Source organism: Neovison vison, chromosome 4 (genome assembly GCF_020171115.1).
Source record: "Neovison vison isolate M4711 chromosome 4, ASM_NN_V1, whole genome shotgun sequence".
Classification (NCBI taxonomy): Eukaryota; Metazoa; Chordata; class Mammalia; order Carnivora; family Mustelidae; genus Neogale; species Neogale vison.
This window is the reverse complement of record NC_058094.1, coordinates 50,299,917-50,320,786: the sequence shown is the minus strand read 5'-3', so window position 1 is coordinate 50,320,786 and position 20,870 is coordinate 50,299,917. Positions and strand designations below refer to the sequence as shown.

Below are 20,870 nucleotides of genomic sequence, written 5' to 3'. Positions count from 1 at the left end.
ATACACTGGTAATTAAACTCAGATCAGATGTGGTATCAGATATTACTATGGCCCTAGAGGCCATTGCGAAATAAAAGTACATAATCTCTATCTGCTAGAAATTTTCTTAAGAATTAGTCTCAAAAGGTAAAACTAGTTCTGATTTCACAGAGAAAATAACAGACACTGATTTATTTAAAAATATTATTTTCTCTACTCTAATGTTTAAATAAGGAAATTCATTCAACGTCATAAAAAAATCCCCAGTGTGCAGTTTGTGTACCTCTTTTATAAAATACATAGAGATGATTTATATACTAGTCAATATTTAAGCTGGATTTGGGGAATTACATTTTAGCAATGCAGGAGCAATGGATTTGATTAACTAACACTTCTATTTAAAATAAGCTGTGAGTACTAAATTTGTTATCTGAATGTTAGCAAAATTTAAAAAAGAGGATAGAGAGAGAACTTGGCTACTTGTATGTAGTAAGTTTCGCATGGCTAGTATATGTATTTGGGTAGCCAAGACAAATTACCCTCATAGAGGGAAAAAAAAAATGATGTTTATTTCAATAATCATATTCAATTTGAAATTCAATACAGAAGTATCATGAAGTAAATGGTTATTTTCTTTATTGGATATATACACATGTACATATATTTGGCTGGAAGTTATTAAACTTTGTAAATTGCAGCCTAGAGACTATTTCTATATGGCAATGTAAGAAAACTCATTAATTAATCTCAGTTTATGGCATGCTTTTTCCCATTAAGTTTAGACTTCAAGGGAAAAACAAAACAGAATAAGGAACAGAGGAAAAATTAGAGGTTAATTGCCTTTGTTGATCTCAGTAGTCTTGACAGCTCTAATCCACTATAACATGTGTAAAAATGGATGAATGTTTTCTTAGTAAAATTGTGTGTTTTGAGAAATTTTATTCTCAACAGTGAGGTTTTAGTTTCACTTATAATCTGAATGAAAGTTGACAAAATTATATTTATAAAAATGCCAGCTTTTGTATGTGTACATATCACATTAAAATTATTGACTTCCTCACAACTTCTCAATGAAATATATATAATGAAATATATATTCATAATAGAGTTTATTTGGAGAAATGGAGCCATACTCACCTAATTAGTATTTTTTTTTCCTTTTCTGTTATTTCTTCTCTTTTGGTAGGTAAGTACGAAATTTAGAGTAATTATTTTTTATTTATTTTTTTATTTTAGTTATTTATCACTACCTAACCACTTATCCCAAAGTCTCATAACCTAAAACAACAAACATTTATTATTTTACCATTTCTTTAGGTCAGGAAATCTTAGAATAGCTTACCTATGTCGTTCTGGTTTAGAGTCTCTCACAAGGCTGCCATTAAAGTTTTAGTTAGAACTACAACCATCTAAAGGCTTGACTAGACTAGGTAAGGATATTATTCGAATTTCAACCATGTGGTGGCTGGCAGGACTTGGCTCTTCACCACATGACCTCTCCACAGAGTACCTGATGACATGGAATCCACTCCCTTGGAATGAGGAAGAAATCCCAGAGAAAGAGAGTGGTACCCAAAATGGAGGACACAGTCTTTTTATAAACTAATCTAGGAAGTGATACACCATTTCCTGCCACATACTATTCATCAGAAGTGAGCCACACATTCTATTGATTAGAAGCAAATCCAGCCCACCTCAGGCAGAGGTGAATATATTTTACTTCTTGAAGGAAAGGTCATTGTATTAGGTTTTTATTGCTGCTGTAACAAATTGCCATAACCTCGGTGTATTAAAAAAACACAAATTTAATATCTTAAGAGTTCTTTAGGTCAGAAGTCCAGCATAGGTCTCACTGCGTAAAAGTACAGGGGTCAGCAGGGCAGTGTTCGTTTCTGGAGACTCTCAGGAAGAGTTTACTTCTTTGCCTTTCCTAGCTTTTAAAGCCTTTTCACATTCCTTTGTTCATGGACCCCTTCTTCCATCTCTAAAGCCAACACTGGTGAGCTGAGTCCTTTTCACATTACATCTCTCTGACCTTCTCTCCTTCCTACCTCTTCCAAATTTAAGGACCATTGTGATTACAGTGGACCCACCCGGATAACTGTGGATAGTCTCCCTATTTTAAAATCAGCTTATTTGGGGCATCTGGGTGGCTCAGTCATGAAGCAAGCATCTGCTTTCGGCTCAGGTAGTGATCCCAGGGTCCTGGGATCAAGCCCCACATTGGGCTTTCTGCTCTGCAGCAAGCCTGCTTGTCCCTCTCCCACTCCCTCTGCTTGTGTTCCCTCCCTCACTGTCCCTCTCTGTCAAAAAAATAAATAAAATCTTTTAAAAAAATAAAAAATAAAAAAATCAACTTATTTCATCTTTGTCATATAATGTAATATATTCACAGGTTCTGGGAATTAGGCTCTGCCTATCTTTGGCGGGGACTATATATCTGCCCACTACATGTACGAAAGAATTTGTGGTCATATTTTCTAAACTACCTTAGTAATCAGTCACTATTAAATAATGCTTCAAGATCTGCCTTTTTCCTAAATACAACACACTGAAGATCCTGTCTCTTCAGGATATTCACCAAAAGCTAATAAGCACTAACCCAAGTAGTAAACTGCCTGCAGTGGTTGTTCAATATCAAATGGAGATAAATATCCCTATCTTTCTTTTGCTCAGGCATTTGTGGTTACCAAGAGCAATAGGATAAAATTTCTACCCTTAAAGCATGAGCAGATAATTGGGTAGTTTTAGGAATGTACCTCTGGAGTCACAAAGAATCTAGCTTGAATGTGGGTACCGCCAGAATATGAGGTGCATGGTCTTATGCAAACTACCTGTCTCTCTTGCCTAAAGTTTTGCTCTGTAAAATGGGGAAAGCAGTATTGATAGTGCATAGATATTGTACAAATTAGTTTATAGTTCAAAAATTTATGGTTCAGAAAAAAGTCTAGTATATTTTTATAAAAGTGCTCCCATTAACCCACTATATATCTCTGATATTAATGTATTGTTTTAATGCCTATAAGTCACTAATTAAACTCATATTTTAGGCCGTCCACATGTGATTTGCACCTCTGAGCCCCTGAACTAGTACCTAACCTAGACAATTATCATACGGTTTCACTAATATGTGGACTATAAGGAATAGCACAGAAGACCACAGGGGAAGGGAGGGAAAACTGAATGGGAAGAAATCAGAGAGGGAGACAATTGAGGAAAAATTGAAAATATCATTCCAGAGCAATCCACTTTTGGGTATTTACCCAAAGGAAACAAAAACAACTAACTGGAAAATGTATCTGCATCTCCATGTCTATTGTAGCATTTTTTAAATTAAATTTATTTATTTTCAGTGTAACAGTATTCATTATTTTTTCACCACATCCAGTGCTCCATGCAATCCGTGCCCTCTATAATGCCCACCACCTGGTACCCTAACCTCCCACCCCCCGCCACTTCAAACCCCTCAGATTGATTTTCAGAGTCCACAGTCTCTCATGATTCACCTCCCCTTCCAATTTCCCATTTTTTATAGTAGCCAAAATATAGACACAAACTGTCCATCAGTGAATGAATGGATAAAGAAAATGTGGAATAGGTAGAGAAATAGATACAAATTTAGATATATGTATGTATAACATTGTATATGTGTGTGTGTGTGTGTGTATATATGAATATTTCATCCATAAAAAAGAAGGAAATCCTGTTGTTAATAACATGGATGGAACTTGAGGGCATTACACTTAGCGAAATAAGTCAGACAGAGAAAGACGAATACTGTAGGATACCACTTAATGTGTGGGATTTAAAGGAAAAAAAAAAATCAACAACTGAGCTCATAGATACAGAAAACAGATTGGTGGTTGCCAGAGACAGGATGGGGGGTGAAGGGCAGGTGAAATGGATGAAGGTGGTCAAAGTTACAAATAATTTTTTAAAATTCTAATTTAATTATTATAATTCTAATTATTAAAAATTATACTAATTATAGAATTATAATTGTTAAAATTATAATTTTATAAATTATATAAATTATAATTTTATAATTATATAAAATTATAATTATAAAATTCTATTCTAATTATACGTTATAAAAAACAAGTCATTCTAATTATAAAAATATTATAATTATAAAAATAAGTCATGGGCATGTAATGTACAACATAAAAATTAGAGATAATAGTGTACTATATTCTATATTTGAAAGTTGCTGAGAATAAGTCTTAAAAGTTCTCATCACAAGAAAAAAATTATAACTGTGTGGTGATGGATGAATGTTAACTAGACTTGTGATGATCATTTCATATATATGCATAAATCAAATCATTATAATTCTATACACAATTATATCTCAATAAAAAAATAAATCAAAATTCCAGAAAGAAACTGTTCTTTTTGAAAATAACATTGTACTGGTTTTCCACCTTATTGGGCAATTTCTAGCCATAAAAATTATTCTGAAAGCCTTTTAATAACAATGATTTATTATTTTGTTCATAAATTTTTGTGCCAGTACCATGCTGTCTTTATGATGAATTTTTAATGGACCCTAGGCTAATTTACTTGCTTTAGATGTTTATTTTAAAATTAAAACCCTTATTTTTGAGTATTAAATGAAAACTATGAAACTGATGACATTATATGTGAATGGTATTGCAAATTTAAACATTCAACATTAAAATAAAATCATGATTTTATTTTAAAATATAAATAAATAAATAAATAAAATGATTTATTGATAATTTATTATTTATTTAAATAAAATTAAAATATAAATAATAAATAAAATTGTGATTTTTACAGTGATAATTTAAATACAAATTTGAGTAGAACACAGCATGGTAGAAAAATAACATTCTTAACAAATTATGAAAACTGTGGAGCAGAAATGTACTTTGAACTGGTTATGGTATATAAATAATCCATAACTGCATCAAACAAGCTATGATATTCTACTAGGTATGCAAGCTGACCTGTAAGTATCACATTTTATAAATACGTTTATGTTTATAACATCAGGAAACAGAACAGAAATTTTGGTGATGAATCTGATTGTGAACTAAAAACATGACCATTTCACTACAAAATCTCTCTCTGCTCCCAATCATCAATTGAATTTCAGATATTTGAGCTTTTAAAGAAGTATTTTGTGAATACTCTAAATTTTTGTTTCATTTTCTTCAAAATTAGTTGGAAATCTCTAATTAAAATGTTCAGCAAGGGGCGCCTAGGTGGCTCAGTTGGTTAAGCATCTGCCTTCCTACTCAGGTCATGACCTCAGAGTCCTGGGATAGACCCCCTCACCAAGCTTTGGGCTCTGCAGGGAGTCTGCTTCTCCCTCTACCCCACCCTCTGCTCTTGTTCTCTCTCTCTCAAATAAATAAATAAAATCTTTAAAAAACATGTTCAGCAAGATTCAAATTTGGAAGTTTGTAAAGAATTTTGATTCTTAGAAGCAAATGTCTCAAGTGAGAAAACAATTCTTACAAAAGCAATGAATGGAGTAAATAAATTACACAGTGACAGCTCTAAAGATATACAAGATTTAATTTTCATTTTTCTGTTTTAATGCTTTGCAATGCCTCAACTTGAGGGGAAAGTCTTTTGACTTTTTATAAAGTCTTATTCATAATTGGGAAGTTTTATTTTGTACTAAAATGAAATGAAATTGAAATGTGCCATCAGGGAAGTGTAAATCAAAACCACAATGAGATACCACCTTATACCAGTATAATGGCTAAAATTAACGAGATAGGAAACAACAAATGTTGGCAAGGATGTGGAGAAAACTTTTTACATAGCTGGTGGGAATACAAGCTGGTGCAGCCACTCTGGAAAACTGTGGAGGTTCCTCAAAAAGTTAAAAATAGAGCTACCTTATGACTGAGGAATGACACTGCAAGGTATTTACCCCCAAAATACAGATGTAATGAAAAGAAGGGACACATGCACCCAATGTTCATAGCAGCAATAACCACAATAGCCTATTTGTGGAAGGAGCTGAGATGCCCTTCAACAGATGAATGGATAAAGAAGATGTGGTTCACATACACGATGGAATATTACTCAGCCATCAGAAAGGATGAATGCCTACTATTTACATCAACATGGTTGGAACTGGACGGGATTATGCTAAGTGAAATAAGTCAACCAGGGAAAGACAATTATCATATGGTTTCACTAGTATGTGGAATATAAGGAATAGCACAGAAGACCACAGGGGATGGGAGGGGAAAACTGAATGGGAAGAAATCAGAGAGGGAGACAAATCATGAGAGACTCTTCACTCTAGGAAACAAACTGAGGGTTGCTGGAGGGGTAGTGGTGGGGGATGGGATAACTGGGTGATGGGCACTAAGGAGTGGCACAGGACATGATGAGCACTGGTTGTTATACACAACTAATGAATCATTATACATTATATCAAAAACTAATGATACGTTCGCTATTTAAAGACAAAAAATGAAATTGAGAATGCCAGTGGTGTATGGCATATACTTTTCCTAAGATATTCAAAGGAATATTAAGACATTTTTGACAATTTTTATCTTAGAAAAATGTCAAGAAATGTACTCTGTGAATGGAGGAAAAAAGACAATACCTATGAAAATATCTCTTCTAATACAATTACACATATCGACATAAAAATATAATGAAGAATATTTTCCACTTACAATCGTTCTGAGCTGATCTTCCTCAGCACCTATAGAGGTATTTTCTCAATAAAAAATATTATGTTTACAGAACAGAATAATTTAAAAGTGTCAATAATGTCAAAGTCAGTAATGGCAAAGTGCAACTTTGAGGAAAACTAGTGAAATTTTATGAAAAATTTAAAATAAGATGACTTGAAAACAAATTTTACAGAAAAATGTGACACAGTATGAATGGATCAAAGGACCATGAATATTACTTAGTTTATCAAGTTAAATTTATTTTAATTTTTCTTTACTTTAAACAGATTAAGAATTTTTAAAAATCTTTTGACTACCTCCCTTTATAGAATCAGTGGTATAATAAACCCATTTGTTGATCAATTACATAAATTTTCTAAATTACGCAATTTTAATAATTTTAATGCCCTCATCACACCCAAAAGTGACCCATGTAGATAGTAAACTACATGGTCACTGTAACTATAACCTTGTTCTTGACTCTACTTTCTACCTTTGACAGCCATGTTGAACCCCTGAAAGTTCAGGTAAGTCACTAATTCATTGATTAAGTCATTAATGTATTCAACACTTATTAACTCCATCTATTCACCAAATATTCTAGATCCCTGTCTTCATGGAGCCAACATTTTAGCCAGAGGGGTAGGTAGGGCATAACCTAGCAATAAACAATAGGCATAATGAATAAATAAATTGTATCACAAATTAGAAAGTGATAAACCCCTTTGGAGAGCAAAAATTCAAGCAGAGGAAGGGATTGTGAATGTGAAGTGTAGGGAAATGAAATGTTGCACATTAAATAGGTAAGAAAATGACATTTGAGCAAAGATTTGAAAGGTTTAGGGGAATTAGACGTGGAATTATGTAGAGGGAAAGGAGGCTGGGAGAGAGGAAGTGGCTAATCCCAAAGCAGAGGGACACAACTGGACAGCCTGAGAGTAAGGAGGTCAGCATACCTGGAAGCCAAAATACAGGGGATTGGATTAGGATATGAGGTGTGAAGGGCAAGAGAGGGAATGTGGCTGTCTAGAGAGAGGATATGATATGGTGGAGTCATTTTAAAGTCTTCGACATGTTGTTGCATGGCAGTAGCTAAAAGAATTTTTACCTGATTAAATTTTGTGTATTCTTGATTTTATCGTAGCTTGGTTTTGTTCTTAGATATCAGGTAATCTATTTCTTTCCTGGGTGAACGAGGTTAGATTCTTTGCATTTCCTTGATTTCTGGTTCTTCTAGGCTTGCATTTTGGTCACAGAGCTCTTTGAAGTTTTGCTATCTCATGGAATTTTAACAAAAAGATTAAATTTAATGGTTTTCTACATTATATGTGTTCATGAAGACTTTGTGAAAATTTATCTTTTTACTAAATGAAATTATGAAATATTTTAGTAATTTGCCAATAAATTTTACAAGTCTTGCCAAAAGTGATATATATATTTTTAATTGAAAAGTCAAACTTCATCTATAAAACATGATGTTTATTTAGAGTGGGAATTCCTGAACTCAGAGTCTTGGCACCCCTGCTTATTAACTATGTTATCTTGTGAAAATAACATATACTTCCTCAACTTCGATTTGAATAAGTGGGAATCTGCAACAAGACTTATTGTGAAACAAGATTATTGTGAAAATGTTTTAAGATGTGTGAAAATGTGATCAAATGCTAAGTGATATGCAAATGCAAGCAAGTATAATTATCATCAAAGATGACATTAAGATACCATTAGGCCATTCTAAACCTTTAAAAAAGCATTTTTCAAGTTTCTTCCCTATATGCTTTATTTTTCTGCTCAGAATTTTAAATTCCAGTGTAATTATCATACAGTATTATATTAACTTCAGGTATACAGTATAGTAATTCAACAATTCCATGTACTGCTCAGTGCTCATCAGGATTAAGTGTACTCTTAAACCCCTTCACCTATGTCACCCATCCTCCACCCACCCCCTGTCTGTAACCGTCAGATTGTTCTCTATAGTTAAGAGTCTGTTTTTTGGTTTGTTTCTTTCTTTTTTTCTTTCATTTGTTCATTTTTTTTGTTTCTTAAATTCCATTATGAATGAAATTGTATGGTATTTGTCCCTCTCTGACTAGCTTATTTCACTTAGCATTATACTCTCTAGATCCATTCATGTTGTTGCAAATGACAAGATCACACATTCTTTTTTATGGCTAAGTAATATTCCGGGGTGTGTGTGTGTGTGTGTGTGTGTGTGTGTGTGTGTGTACCACCTCTTTATTGACTCATCTTATAGATGGGCACTTGGGCTACTTCCATATTATGGTTATTGTGAATAACGTTACAGTAAACATAGGGCAGCATATATCCTTTCAAATCAGTGGTCATGTGTTCTTTGGGTAAATACCCAATAGTGTGATTACTAGATCTTAGGGTAGTTTTGTTTTTAATTTTTTGAGGAACCTCCATACTGTCTTCCATAGTGACTGCACAAGTTTGCATTCCCACCCATAGGGCGCAGAGGTTCCTTTTTTCTCACATCCTCACCAACACTTGTTTTTTCTGTTTTTGATATTAGCCATTCTGACAGGGGTGGGGTGATATGGTGGTTTTGATTTGCATTTCTCTGATGGGGAGTGAAGTCATCTGCTCAGAATTCTTAAGGCTTCCCTTTCAAAACAGTTAGAAAATAACTAGAGGAAGGGATTTCACATAAATATGTTAGATTCCATTGCTTCTCAAACCTAATGTGCATAGCAGTTACCTGAGTGTCTTGTTAAAATGTAGTCTGATTCATTAGTTCTGAGATAGAACCTGGATTCTGCACTTCTAACAGGTTACAGATGCTGTCTGTTTGCCAACTGAACTTTGAGTTTCAGAGTTGTATACTAATCTCAAAATTAAATGTGTTTAGCTACTTAATGTTAGCCTTGGGGTTTCATTATATTTATGAACTATAAAATACTCTAAACACAGTAGTTTGTAAATACTGAATGCAAAGCCACCAAAGAAAGGACCTGAGAAAATAAATTTATCTATACATATGTGAAAAGAGAGATTAGAGAAGGAAGGGAACATAGGGAAGCAATACCCAAAGTTTGGGATCTACTTTACTTCACTGATGGAAATCTGACACCTCTCAGGGAAACTGTTAATCCAGATTCTGTGTTTGAATTTTACTTTCCATAAGGAGTATTTTGTCAAGTATGAAACTAATAAACTCTTGAGATGCAAAGAAGCTAATACCATTAAGTCCATGCACTGATAATGAATATATGGCTAAGAATATTTTTTTACCAGGTATTTTGGTCTTAATTATAAGAAAAGTTGTCTCTACTCTTCATGTCAATAAGTCATTCCGTATATTTGTAGAACTGTTAAGCAAGGTCCTAACAAATTCATAGTGCTGCTGGTGAACGTTTATCCAAATTTTAGATTTGATTCATTTGGTTTCTGGAAACTTTATCTCTCTCTCTTTTTTTTTTAAAGATTCATTTATTTATTTGACAGACAGAGATCACAAGTAGGCAGAAAGGCAGGCAGAGAGAGAGAGGGGAAAGCAGGCTCCCTGCTGAACAGAGAGCCCGATGCGGGGCTCGATCCCAGGATCCTGGGATCATGACCTGAGCCAAAGGCCGAGGCTTTAACCCACTGAGCCACCCAGGTGCCCCAGGAACATTTATCTCTTAATAAAACATATAGTCCTTCATTTTTACCTTTGTAGAGATTTTTAGAGATGTTCATAGAACATAGAAAACCATTCTTCAAAAAATATACCCAAGGTAATATAAGAGATAAAGTGATAGAGAAAAAAATGATGCAAACTGAAAGTTTGAGGAATTAAAGAAATTCAAATTTGAATTTTAAAAAATTGCTTTGTACCTGTGTGACAATGTGCTTGCGTTTGCTATTAAATAACTTTAAACTAGACATTGAGTAAACATGCACCAATCCCGCAAAGTTTCCGCAAGTTTCATGACCACTTGGGCTTCAGGCAAATCAAAAGTATTTTAACAGTTAGCTAATGGGAGTTTTGATGAGAAAAGCAAAATAAACAAAAGGACAGAGACAGGTCTCTACAGCTTAATGGAAAGAGCTGAGGCTTTTTGTGGAGTTTGCTGATAGATATAATAAGTCTGTGAAACTGCTTAAGTTGTAAGCGGTGTCTTGGGAGGAAACCACATCGGGTACCAAGAATGGAGTCTGAGAGTATCGTCAGCCACAGAGGGTGGGCTGCCATGTTCCCAGAGCATGAAATAGTCATCTTGATGGTGATGTTGATCAGACCAGCTGCGGTCAGCTTCAGGGTCATCTCTCCCTGTGACATCCCAGAAAACACCATGTTCACATACTTTTACCCAATACTTAGCACAGTACCTGGCACGTTCCCTAGGTTCAGTAATTATTTGATGAATGATTTGTGGCATTTTTATTTTCTTCTTAATATAAACATTGAAAGCAATAGACAGTAAATAAAAAAGGGCATCAACTCTCCATGCCCACTTTTTTCACTCCAGTTTCTATTGGGGAAAAACCAATTTGAATCTAAATAAGTCACTGGATAGGGCTTACCAAGTAATTAGTAATAAGTTCAAGCTTCCACTTTTATTTGCCCTTGCAGACAGAGCCTGGGAGCATAGAGCATTTTCTGGTAACAAATGGGAATCTGGCCAACCAGTGATCTTTACATTAGCATTCTAATAACCAGGGGCCAACGTGCCATAGTGCTGTGTCAGAACTAATTTATGAAACCAGGTCCAAAGGCTCATTAAAATGGTCACAATTCAGTGACTGCCCAGTAAAATTAGACTACAGTTTCATTCCCATAACAGTGAATATTTTAACATACTATTAAGGACATATTTCAAGTGTTAAAACTAGCTTTGACTCCATGAAGGGAAAAACAACAAGATTAGAAAGCCATTTGCTTTTGTACCAAATTAGCTCCACTTTCAGTTTAGGCATAAAATACTTCGAATGTCCATATTTTAGATCATACGGTAGGCTACTTGCATTTGCAAGTCTAGCACGTTTTGTTTTGGTTTTTGTGTTTTGTTTTGTTTTTTTTCCTTTAGAGTAAAAGCATTTCCGGGCAGCTCCATCAAACCACAGAGTTGTGAACCTACCTGGCCAAGACACCTCGAGCCATCAGTTGGGTCGAATGTATTTTCCCCCACTGCCACCAGACACATCTCCTTACGGCATTCTTTTAATCATACATCCTCCCCTCATGATGCCAAGACCCCTGGGGACTCAGAGTGTATTACTTTATATGCTACTTGCCATAGCCAGACGGATTGAGTGGCATAGCAAATGTGACATCGAAAATCTGGTTAAGAGCAAGGAGAGAGTAGGGAAAGTTCTAGACTGTGAGTCTTGCAGCTCTAGTTGGAGGCCACTGTGGACTCTCAGACAGTCCTCTCTCTCAGGACAGGGGCAGATATCAGTCCGTGCCTGGCACATGGGCCATGCTTATTTATAGAGACAGTTGCAGTGAACTGAGCTCATGTTATTATTATGAATGCCTTGACGTCCTCAGTTCCTCAAACACCTATGTACATGACGTGGGAATGATGATTCCTGTTCTGCTTAGTTAACAGGGCTGTTTTGAGGGTTTACACTGATAAATGCACAAACACTCTCTAATGGAGGATGCTTATACTAGGGAAATGTATTGTATTCCCTTGTCATACGTAAGAGACTATTTTCTTTATCTCCTAAATTTCTATTGAATGGAATAGTAATGAATCCTTAAATCTTCTAATGTGAACAATAAAAGGTTCTGGATGACTTTTCCTAGCATTCTATATGCCATGGCTGAATTATTTAAACTTTTATTTAAACCTGGGGAAGGAAACAAAATAAATCTCAAGGATCAAGATAATACTTTGAACTAATTCTTTTTGAAAAAAAATTTTTTAGCTTTTTTCCTCCATCTAAAAAATGATATTAATGACATGGATGTCTTATACTATAAGTTAGACATCACTCTGATGTCAAGGTGAAATGCCTGTAGAAATGGCAGATACCAGCAGAGATCACTAGTGGGAGAGGTAAGTAGCAAGTTGTAGTAATGTAATAACATGTTTGCTGTAGTAGTGTAAATAACATGTAATTGAAGAGATCAGATTATCTTTTTGCATGAGGATATTCCAAATTGAAACATGGCAAAGAAATACAAGTAAAATATTTTTCTAAATATTTCAGGGTATCTCAAAAACCAGTGTTCTGGAAGCACACTGGTTGGATGTTCACAGATACACCATCCAAAGCATACTCTGTGTTCATATATATGGTTATAAACCTATACATCTATATAAACATATGAGTTAAACACAACTGAATGTTTCTTTTTTCCAGAATCTTATCCTTTAATATGTTACAAATATCCAAGAAAGAGATCCATTGTAGAATTTTGACCAATTTTACCATGATTTATCTGTTTGGCAATATATCTATTAAGATCTTCCAAAACAGTTCAGATAAATACCACTTTAGGAAATGTGCTGACAAAGTGTGTTTGGCTAGACACACTACAACCTGTGCAAGGATGTACCTTCTGGTCTGTATGAATTTAATCAACTGTTAGACTCACTGAACACCTATCGGATGAACAACACTGTGCAGGATAAAAGTCCAAGATTAAAGGCAAGCACTCAGTAGTCTGTGCCATTGGAGCTATGTCATAACATAAAATGGGGGTGCCAACAGGAAGACTCAGTGTTTGGGTGTCAAATTGGAGGTATCTTCCCAAGAGTCATAAAGCATGAACTAATAGAACGCTGTTACCAGCATCTTAGTTGCACACTAACAAGAATCGTTCAAATAAATGCATTAACGTGTGTTGGATATCATTTCTGAGAATGACACTTTAGAGCAGAACCTGTCTGTGCCTCATCTCATTTACCTCAAACCAGAATAGGTTCAGCTCATTGACTTTTTCCAGCTCTCTAACTTTATAGTTATTTCTGTCATGGTATATTGGTATTGCTTATTTAGCTTAGATATAAAGAAGAAAGGAAAACTGATTAATTTTTTAGGACATGTAACATATATATATGTATATACATACACACACACATATATTTATTTTTATTTATTTATTTGACAGAGCAAGAGAGGGAAAACAAGCGGGGGTGGTGGAGGGGGGGTGGCGGGATTTGGGAAAGGGAGAAGCAGGCTCCCCACTGAGCAGGGAGCTTAATGTGGGGCTCAATCCCAGGATCCTGGGATCATGACCTGACCCAAAAGCAGACGCCTAATGCCTAAGCCACCCAGGCCCCCCTAGAACATGTAATATATTTTTTAAGTAGTTTACTTAAAAATTAAGTAAAATTAAGTAAAAATTAAGTAAAAAATTAAATAAAATTAAGTAGTTTACTGTGAAGTGATATAGTCAGAAGCCCAGCAAGATATTTTTCAGTTGTTTGATTCTGAGGTTTAACATTAGAAGAATAATTTTGGACTAAACTTTTTTTTTTTTCCCAACCAATTTTTTTCATGCTAACTTGAAATATCAAAACTTCAAAACCGATAGGGGGTCTGTTCTTTGAGTCTCTTAGTTGGTCCTTACTGAGCCTCACAATGTCCTAGGCAAAATACAGACGCCCCTCCTCCCTCCTTGTGGAGGTCTGCTGTCTCCAGTCATATCATATCCATGGGTAAAAGTTTAACTCCCTTGTTTTGTCCCTAAGACCAAAATGGGGTTAGGGGAGTTCTTCCACACAGCTATGATGTGTATCATACCCAAACAGAAACACTTCAAGGACTTCTTTTTCATGGTGCTTTCCTAAATTTACCTACTCGCTCTACAAGAATATAATTATAATACTCAGATAATAGAGTCCACCTTCTTGATATATGGTTACCTTTATAAGTACTTACGCAAAACAAGTAGGAATTTAACTAGAATTTTTTGGATGATCTAAAAAAAATTGTTGAGAATGATTAAAGCCACAGCTTTCTTGAGGACTATATAGGATTTCTAAATATTAGTATTTGGTATGACTCCATTTCCAAATTTGGGAATTTAAGAAATAACGCTTTATTTTCTGTATCTCAATGTTTCACTCCAAAGCCCCTATCTTATAAGAGGGGGCAGAAAGGTGAACCTTGGTCACTGTTCTCTTGCCATACCTGTGGGAAACTTACACAGTGCCTGACAATGAGGGAAGGGAACCTCAGGATGTCTTTCCAGCGCTGACCACAGAGTTTATTTACTGTTCTGATGTCATTTGCCCTGTTTGCATGGTCCCTTCAATGCCAACAGCTCTTGAGACATGAAAACCGGAGCCTTGGCTTCCAAATTAAACCATGTTACTCTGAAGACACAATTAAATCTTATTTTTATAAAGTTCAGTACAATGGAAGTGCTCATTCATACCGAGCTTGGCAAGACTTTATGTTCACTGACTAGTTGAGCTCACTGCCCTCCATCCCTTCTCCCTGGACCACATCCAGCCCCTTTCACCGTCATCCTTTCCATTAACACCAAGTTATGGATGATCACCACTATAGCAATATGAAATATATAAAATATAAGTATTTCCTTTAGTAAATCCAAAGGAAAATTATGCATTTGAACACTATTTTATGTGTGTAAGAAACAAAAGATTTCCTTTTCCATTTTTAAAAAACTTTTGAACAGAATCCCATGTCTTCAAATACCAAGTTTAACAGCCTTTCATGAAAGGCTTTCCATTGTATGTGTATGCTGTCAAACTCCTAAACTTATCCTCAGAACTACTAGCACCATATTATTTTTTAAAAGGTGCTATAATAGGGGCGCCTGGGTGGCTCAGTGGATTAGGCCTCTGCCTTCGGCTCAGGTCTTGATCTCAGGGTCCTGGGATCGAGCCCCGCATCGGGATCTCTGCTCAGCGGGGAGCCTGCTTCCCCCTCTCTCTCTGCTGCCTCTCTGCCTGCTTGTGATCTCTGTCTGCCAAATAAATAAATAAATAAATCTTAAAAAAAAAAGGTGCTATAATATTTGAGTCTTAAGCTTTTTTTATTTATGAGACTAGTTTTACATTTTTAATTCATAATGGAGACTCATGGAATCTGAGCTAAAGACACACACATTGTGTCTTATTATGTTTCATGGACATGGTGTTCCTCTAACATAATTACAAAGCTTATAAAAATAATAGAAATCTGCTTTTGTTTCATTCACTTTTTTTGTTCCAACTATGTCACATCTGAAAGATTCAGACAGCCTTGATTTTTGGTTGTGCCTTAATCCAAATCATACAAGAGTTACTGTCTTCATGATACATTCTCACAACTGTCCTCTACTCAGAACCCCAAATTGTATCCCAGGCAGATTAGATGCAAAGTTCTAATTGGGGTCTCTACTAATCTACTCATATCCAATAATCCACCCAAGCTCTCCTTTCCTGCTATTTCCTTTTTCACAATCTTTGCTGAAACCACCCGTTCACCAAAACTCACTACCCCTGACCTGAATATTTATCAGTTCACAATTTACCATCATTGCTCTCATTTTCTTTTCTAATTCTTTATTAGTTATTAAAATATACAAAATAAAATTTATACTCCATTAGAGTTATAAAGAATGATGCTATTTAAAAACTCGTGTTCCCACTACATATGCACGCTTAATAGTACATTGTAATTACTGTTCAAGTCTCCAAGATGTCCTACCCAAGTTCCACATTCTTTTCTGCCCTTTAAAGGTAACCTTCATTCTAAATTTATTGTTTGTCTCTGCTTGCTCTTCTTTTATCTTATTACATGTATTTGATTTCTATGTAACATTTGTTTAAATTTGTATTTTTATTAACATAAAAATGATTCATTCCTTTTGTCATTCCCTGACATCATTTTTTGGTCAGTGTTACATGTTCCTGAGATTCGGTGTTGTTGCCCTATGGCTCTAAGTCTCTCTCTCTGTCTCTCTCTCTCACTCTCCCCTGTTGCATAGTGTGTCATTTTGTAATATATCACAATTCATTTATCCTACCAATGGATACCTATCAATGGATATATGTGTTTTTCTAGGAACTTTTTCTATCTTGGTGTACTACAATGAACATTATTGTATATATCTTATGGTACAACTATGCAAGAGTTTCTTCAGGTGCCTACCTCCTGGGTATTTTAAGTTCACTATAAACTGCTAAATTATCTTCCAAAGTAATTGTACCAATTTATGCTTGTACTTGCAGTGTAGTTGCAATGTACAAATATTCCAGTTGATCTCAAACTTAACCAACTTTTGATATTAGCAGACTTTGTAAGCTGTTGTAAATTCAGTGGGTATCAATGCTATCCCATAGTGTTTTAATTTGCATTCTCCATTACTGTGCTCACTTCAGCAGCACATATACTAAAATTGAATTCTCCATTACTAGTGAGGTTGAGAGTCTTTTCATGTCTTTATTCAGCATTCATCTTTCTGTAAAGTGCCTCTTCTGCATTTTTTGCCCAATTTTCTATTTGATGGTTTGTCTCTTTTTTTTAATTAGGTAAATGAGTTCTTTATATATTCCAGAAACAAAACTTTTCTCATGTATTTCTTCATCCAGTTTGTGGCCCTTTTTTCATTGTCTTTATGCAACTTTTGATGAGCAAAAATTCTTTATTTTATTGCAATGTAGTAGAATTTATCAATCTCATATTTTAAGGCTAGTGCTTTTTATGTCTGGCTTAAGATTATACTTCCATACTCTGATGTCATAAAGATATTCTACTACATTCCTCCTAATATTTATGTATTTTTGCTTCTCACATTTAGGTTTTTAATCCCATAATAATTCTTCCGTATAGTATAAGATAATTTCATATTTGTCCTTGCAGTAACTGGGAGCCAATTATTACAGCTTCAGAAGCCCATCCTTACTCACTGATCAGTTATGCCATCTCTGTTCTAATTCAGACATCCACATCTGTGTGTCAGTTTGGAGGTCCTCTACTATGTTGCAGTGGTTCATTTTCTATCTGTACCAATACTATAGTCTTAATTACTGCAATTTAAAATAAATCTTGATAAAGCAACTTTTGCCACCTTTGGTTTTTTCCCCAAGGGTTATTTTGAACTTTTGCTCTATGATATAAATTTCAAAATCAGCTTATCCAACTCTGAAAAGACATAAAAAGAATGTTTGGTAATTTTATTGAAATTATATAGAATCAATAAATCAACTTTGGAAGAATTAAAATGTTCGTTATTTCAAAGTTTCCAATTTCTCCATTTATGTAAGGTAACTGTAAAATCTTCCAAGATAATTTTATAATTTTCTTTTAAAACATCTTTAAAATTTTATAATGTATTTATTCTTGGGTACTTTACTTTTATACTATATAAATTATATCTTTCAGAATTATATTTTTAAAACATTTATCACTGTGTAGGCATATGGAGTTGAATTTTGTATATTGGCTTTGAATCCAACAAATCTATTAAACTCTTTTATTAATTATACTAATTTGTGGATGCTTTGGAGTGTTTATGTGGATCTATTATTATCAACAATTATGACAGTTTCATTTCTTCCTTCCCATTTCTGACACTATTTTCCTGTCTTCCTTCACTGATTATGAAATCCAATACAGCACTATACAGAATTGTTAATGGGGAGTGCCCTTTTAAATTTCTTGATTCCAGGGGCTGGCTCTGTTGGAAAAGCATGCAACTCTTGATCTCAGGGTCATGAGTTCAAGCCCCATGTTGGATGTAGAGATTACTTAAAAATAAATAAATAAATAAACTTTCAAATAAGTAAAATAAAATAAATTCCTTGATATTAAAGAAAATGTGACCAGTGTTTCACTATATGTATGATGTTTTCTGGAGTTTTTTGTTTTGTTTTGTTTTGTTTCTAGACCTACTTTATCAGTCAGAAGGAGGAAGTTTCCATCTCTTCCTAACTGAGTATTTTAATGCAAATGGATGTTGAATTTAGTGATTATATGGCTCATATTCTTTAAGATGGGCACTGTCTCCTGCCCACTATAGCTCACAAGGACACGAAAGCTAAAGCTCAAGTTCTGGTTTCATTAAATGTTTTCAAAGTACAAGGAGAGTCAGTCTTCCACTTCTATCTAAGTTCCTGCTTTCACTCAGGTGTTGGCTTCTGTGAATGCCTTACTTTCTTACTAGCTCAATGTTGCATTTTTTAAAAAGAGATACATTCTACAGTTGATCCTTGAGCAACATGGGAGTTAGAGGCACTGACCCCTTGTGCAGTCAAAAATTCACGTATAGGGGGTGCCTGTGTGGGTAAGTCAGTTGGGCAGCCAACTCTTGATTTGACTCAGGGCAAGATCACAGGGTCGTGAGATCCAGTTCCCGGGTGGGGCTCTGTACTCAGCAGGGAGTCTGCTTGGGATGCTTTCTCCCTCTCCTTCAGCCCCTCCCCAACTCTCTCTCTTTCTCAAATAAATAAATAAATCTCTTTTAAAAATTCACATATAATGTTTGACTGCCCCCAAACTCAGTTACTAATAGCCTACTGTTGACTGGAAATCATACCAATAACATAAACAGTAAACATACTTTGTATGTTACCTGTATTATATACTGTGTTCTTATAATAGAAGTAAGCTACTAGAGAAAAGAAAATGTCAAGAAAATCATAAAATACATTACTACAGCACTATACTGTATTTATTGAAAAAATCTGCATATAAATGGACAGTGCAGTTCACACCAGTGTTCAAGCATCGCTGTATTTTATGTAGAAATTTTGGTTATTTTCACTGCTGGTTGGCCATTGTAAGGAAGAGAAGCATTTCTTTTCTTTTCTGTCAAAATAATGTCCCTCGCTTCTTTCAAAGCTTTTCTTGAAGTTTGCCCTTTTTTAGATTTTCCTTCTTATCATGTTTTAGAAATTTTAACTTTATTAAATCTTGTATTTTGTGTAATTTTCCAAATCTTTGTCACCCAACTTTCTAACCCCCTTACAGTTTTACAATCATCTTTAAGACAGAAGTTGGTCAACTGTATGTAAATACTCTTGTTATGTATTTAAGTATTGTATCATCTTATCTTAGAGATTTTATCACAGTTTTAGTTCAGAAGGCCAAGGATGTGCTCTCTTCTTCTGACTACCCCAGAACTATAACTACACATTCTAGCTGCTGAGTGCATTGTGTTTGTTATTCCCTCAGTAAACTTGGTATGCTCTACAATTCCAGCCTTCTACATTCCTTTTCTACATAGGTGGAACGATATTGTCAAGGAACATTAATAATTCCTCTTATGAACAAAGCTCTATTCCATGCAAAAATCTATGCAAACCAAGTTATTTCTGGCAAAAATCCAATTTCGAAGGATATCTCTTTCTCTCTCTCTCTTTTTTACTAAACATTCTTCATTTCCCTACCTCATTGAACATTGTCTTTTTTTCATAGTTCTTATTACTTTCTAATATGTTACATATTTTTATTATTTATTTTGTTTGTTATTTGCTATCTATTTCTTCCCCAGTAAAAGTAAGTTTTACGAGGGCATGGAGCTAACCAGATTGGTACCTGACATAGCTCAAGCAGTGGCTGGCCTAGCATAGGCTGGAGAAAAATAACCATTGAATAAATAAATGGCATATAACATTTGTAGAGGCAAATGGCAAAAGGAAAAAGAAAACCTCGTGATTTGCTTTCTCAAATGGATTCATTTTTCCTAATCAGTGCTATATATTATTTTTTGCTTTCAGATATCAATATGGCAGGCGAACCCAAACCATATAGACCAAAACCTGGAAACAAGAGGCCCCTCTCTGCACTTTATAGGTAAGTAAGCAATTTTGCGAGATATAGTAATGGAAACTTGTCATGACTTTAAAAGGCAATATAACCGATAAGGAATCAAATATTTTAAAGAACAATCTTTCCTGGTATAAAGTACAACAAAATGCTGGTGATCAATTGGAAAAAAAAAATGCTGGTGATCAACATATGAATATGTCACACAGCATTGGCAGGGATCTTGTACATTTAACCTTCCTATCTCCACTTAACCCCTATACAAGATACTCCTCTAATAAAATGTAATAAAAATCTCTCATGACTCTACTGACAAAGCAGTGGAAAGGTCAATATCTTTGGAGTACTGCATGCTGTGTACTTTAGGTATTTTTCTGATGTTGTTTAATTTAACTTTATTTTCATAACCATCCTGCATTATAGATATTGCTACTTTCATCTTACAGATCAAGAACCTGATGTGCATTTTCTTAGAGATTTTTCCTAGGTCACACCACTTGTAAATGATGGCACCAAAATTCAGACTTATGC

General features: G+C 34.7%; 1 protein-coding gene across 1 annotated transcript in view; it reads left to right on the top strand.

Annotated features, from left to right (window-relative positions):
• The window catches only part of RALYL (RALY RNA binding protein like), a 695,589-nt gene that overhangs the window by 539,262 nt on the left and 135,457 nt on the right, over window positions 1-20,870 (top strand). The window contains 1 exon segment of the mRNA XM_044245381.1: window positions 20,291-20,366. Coding sequence (XP_044101316.1) covers window positions 20,291-20,366 — 76 coding nt within the window.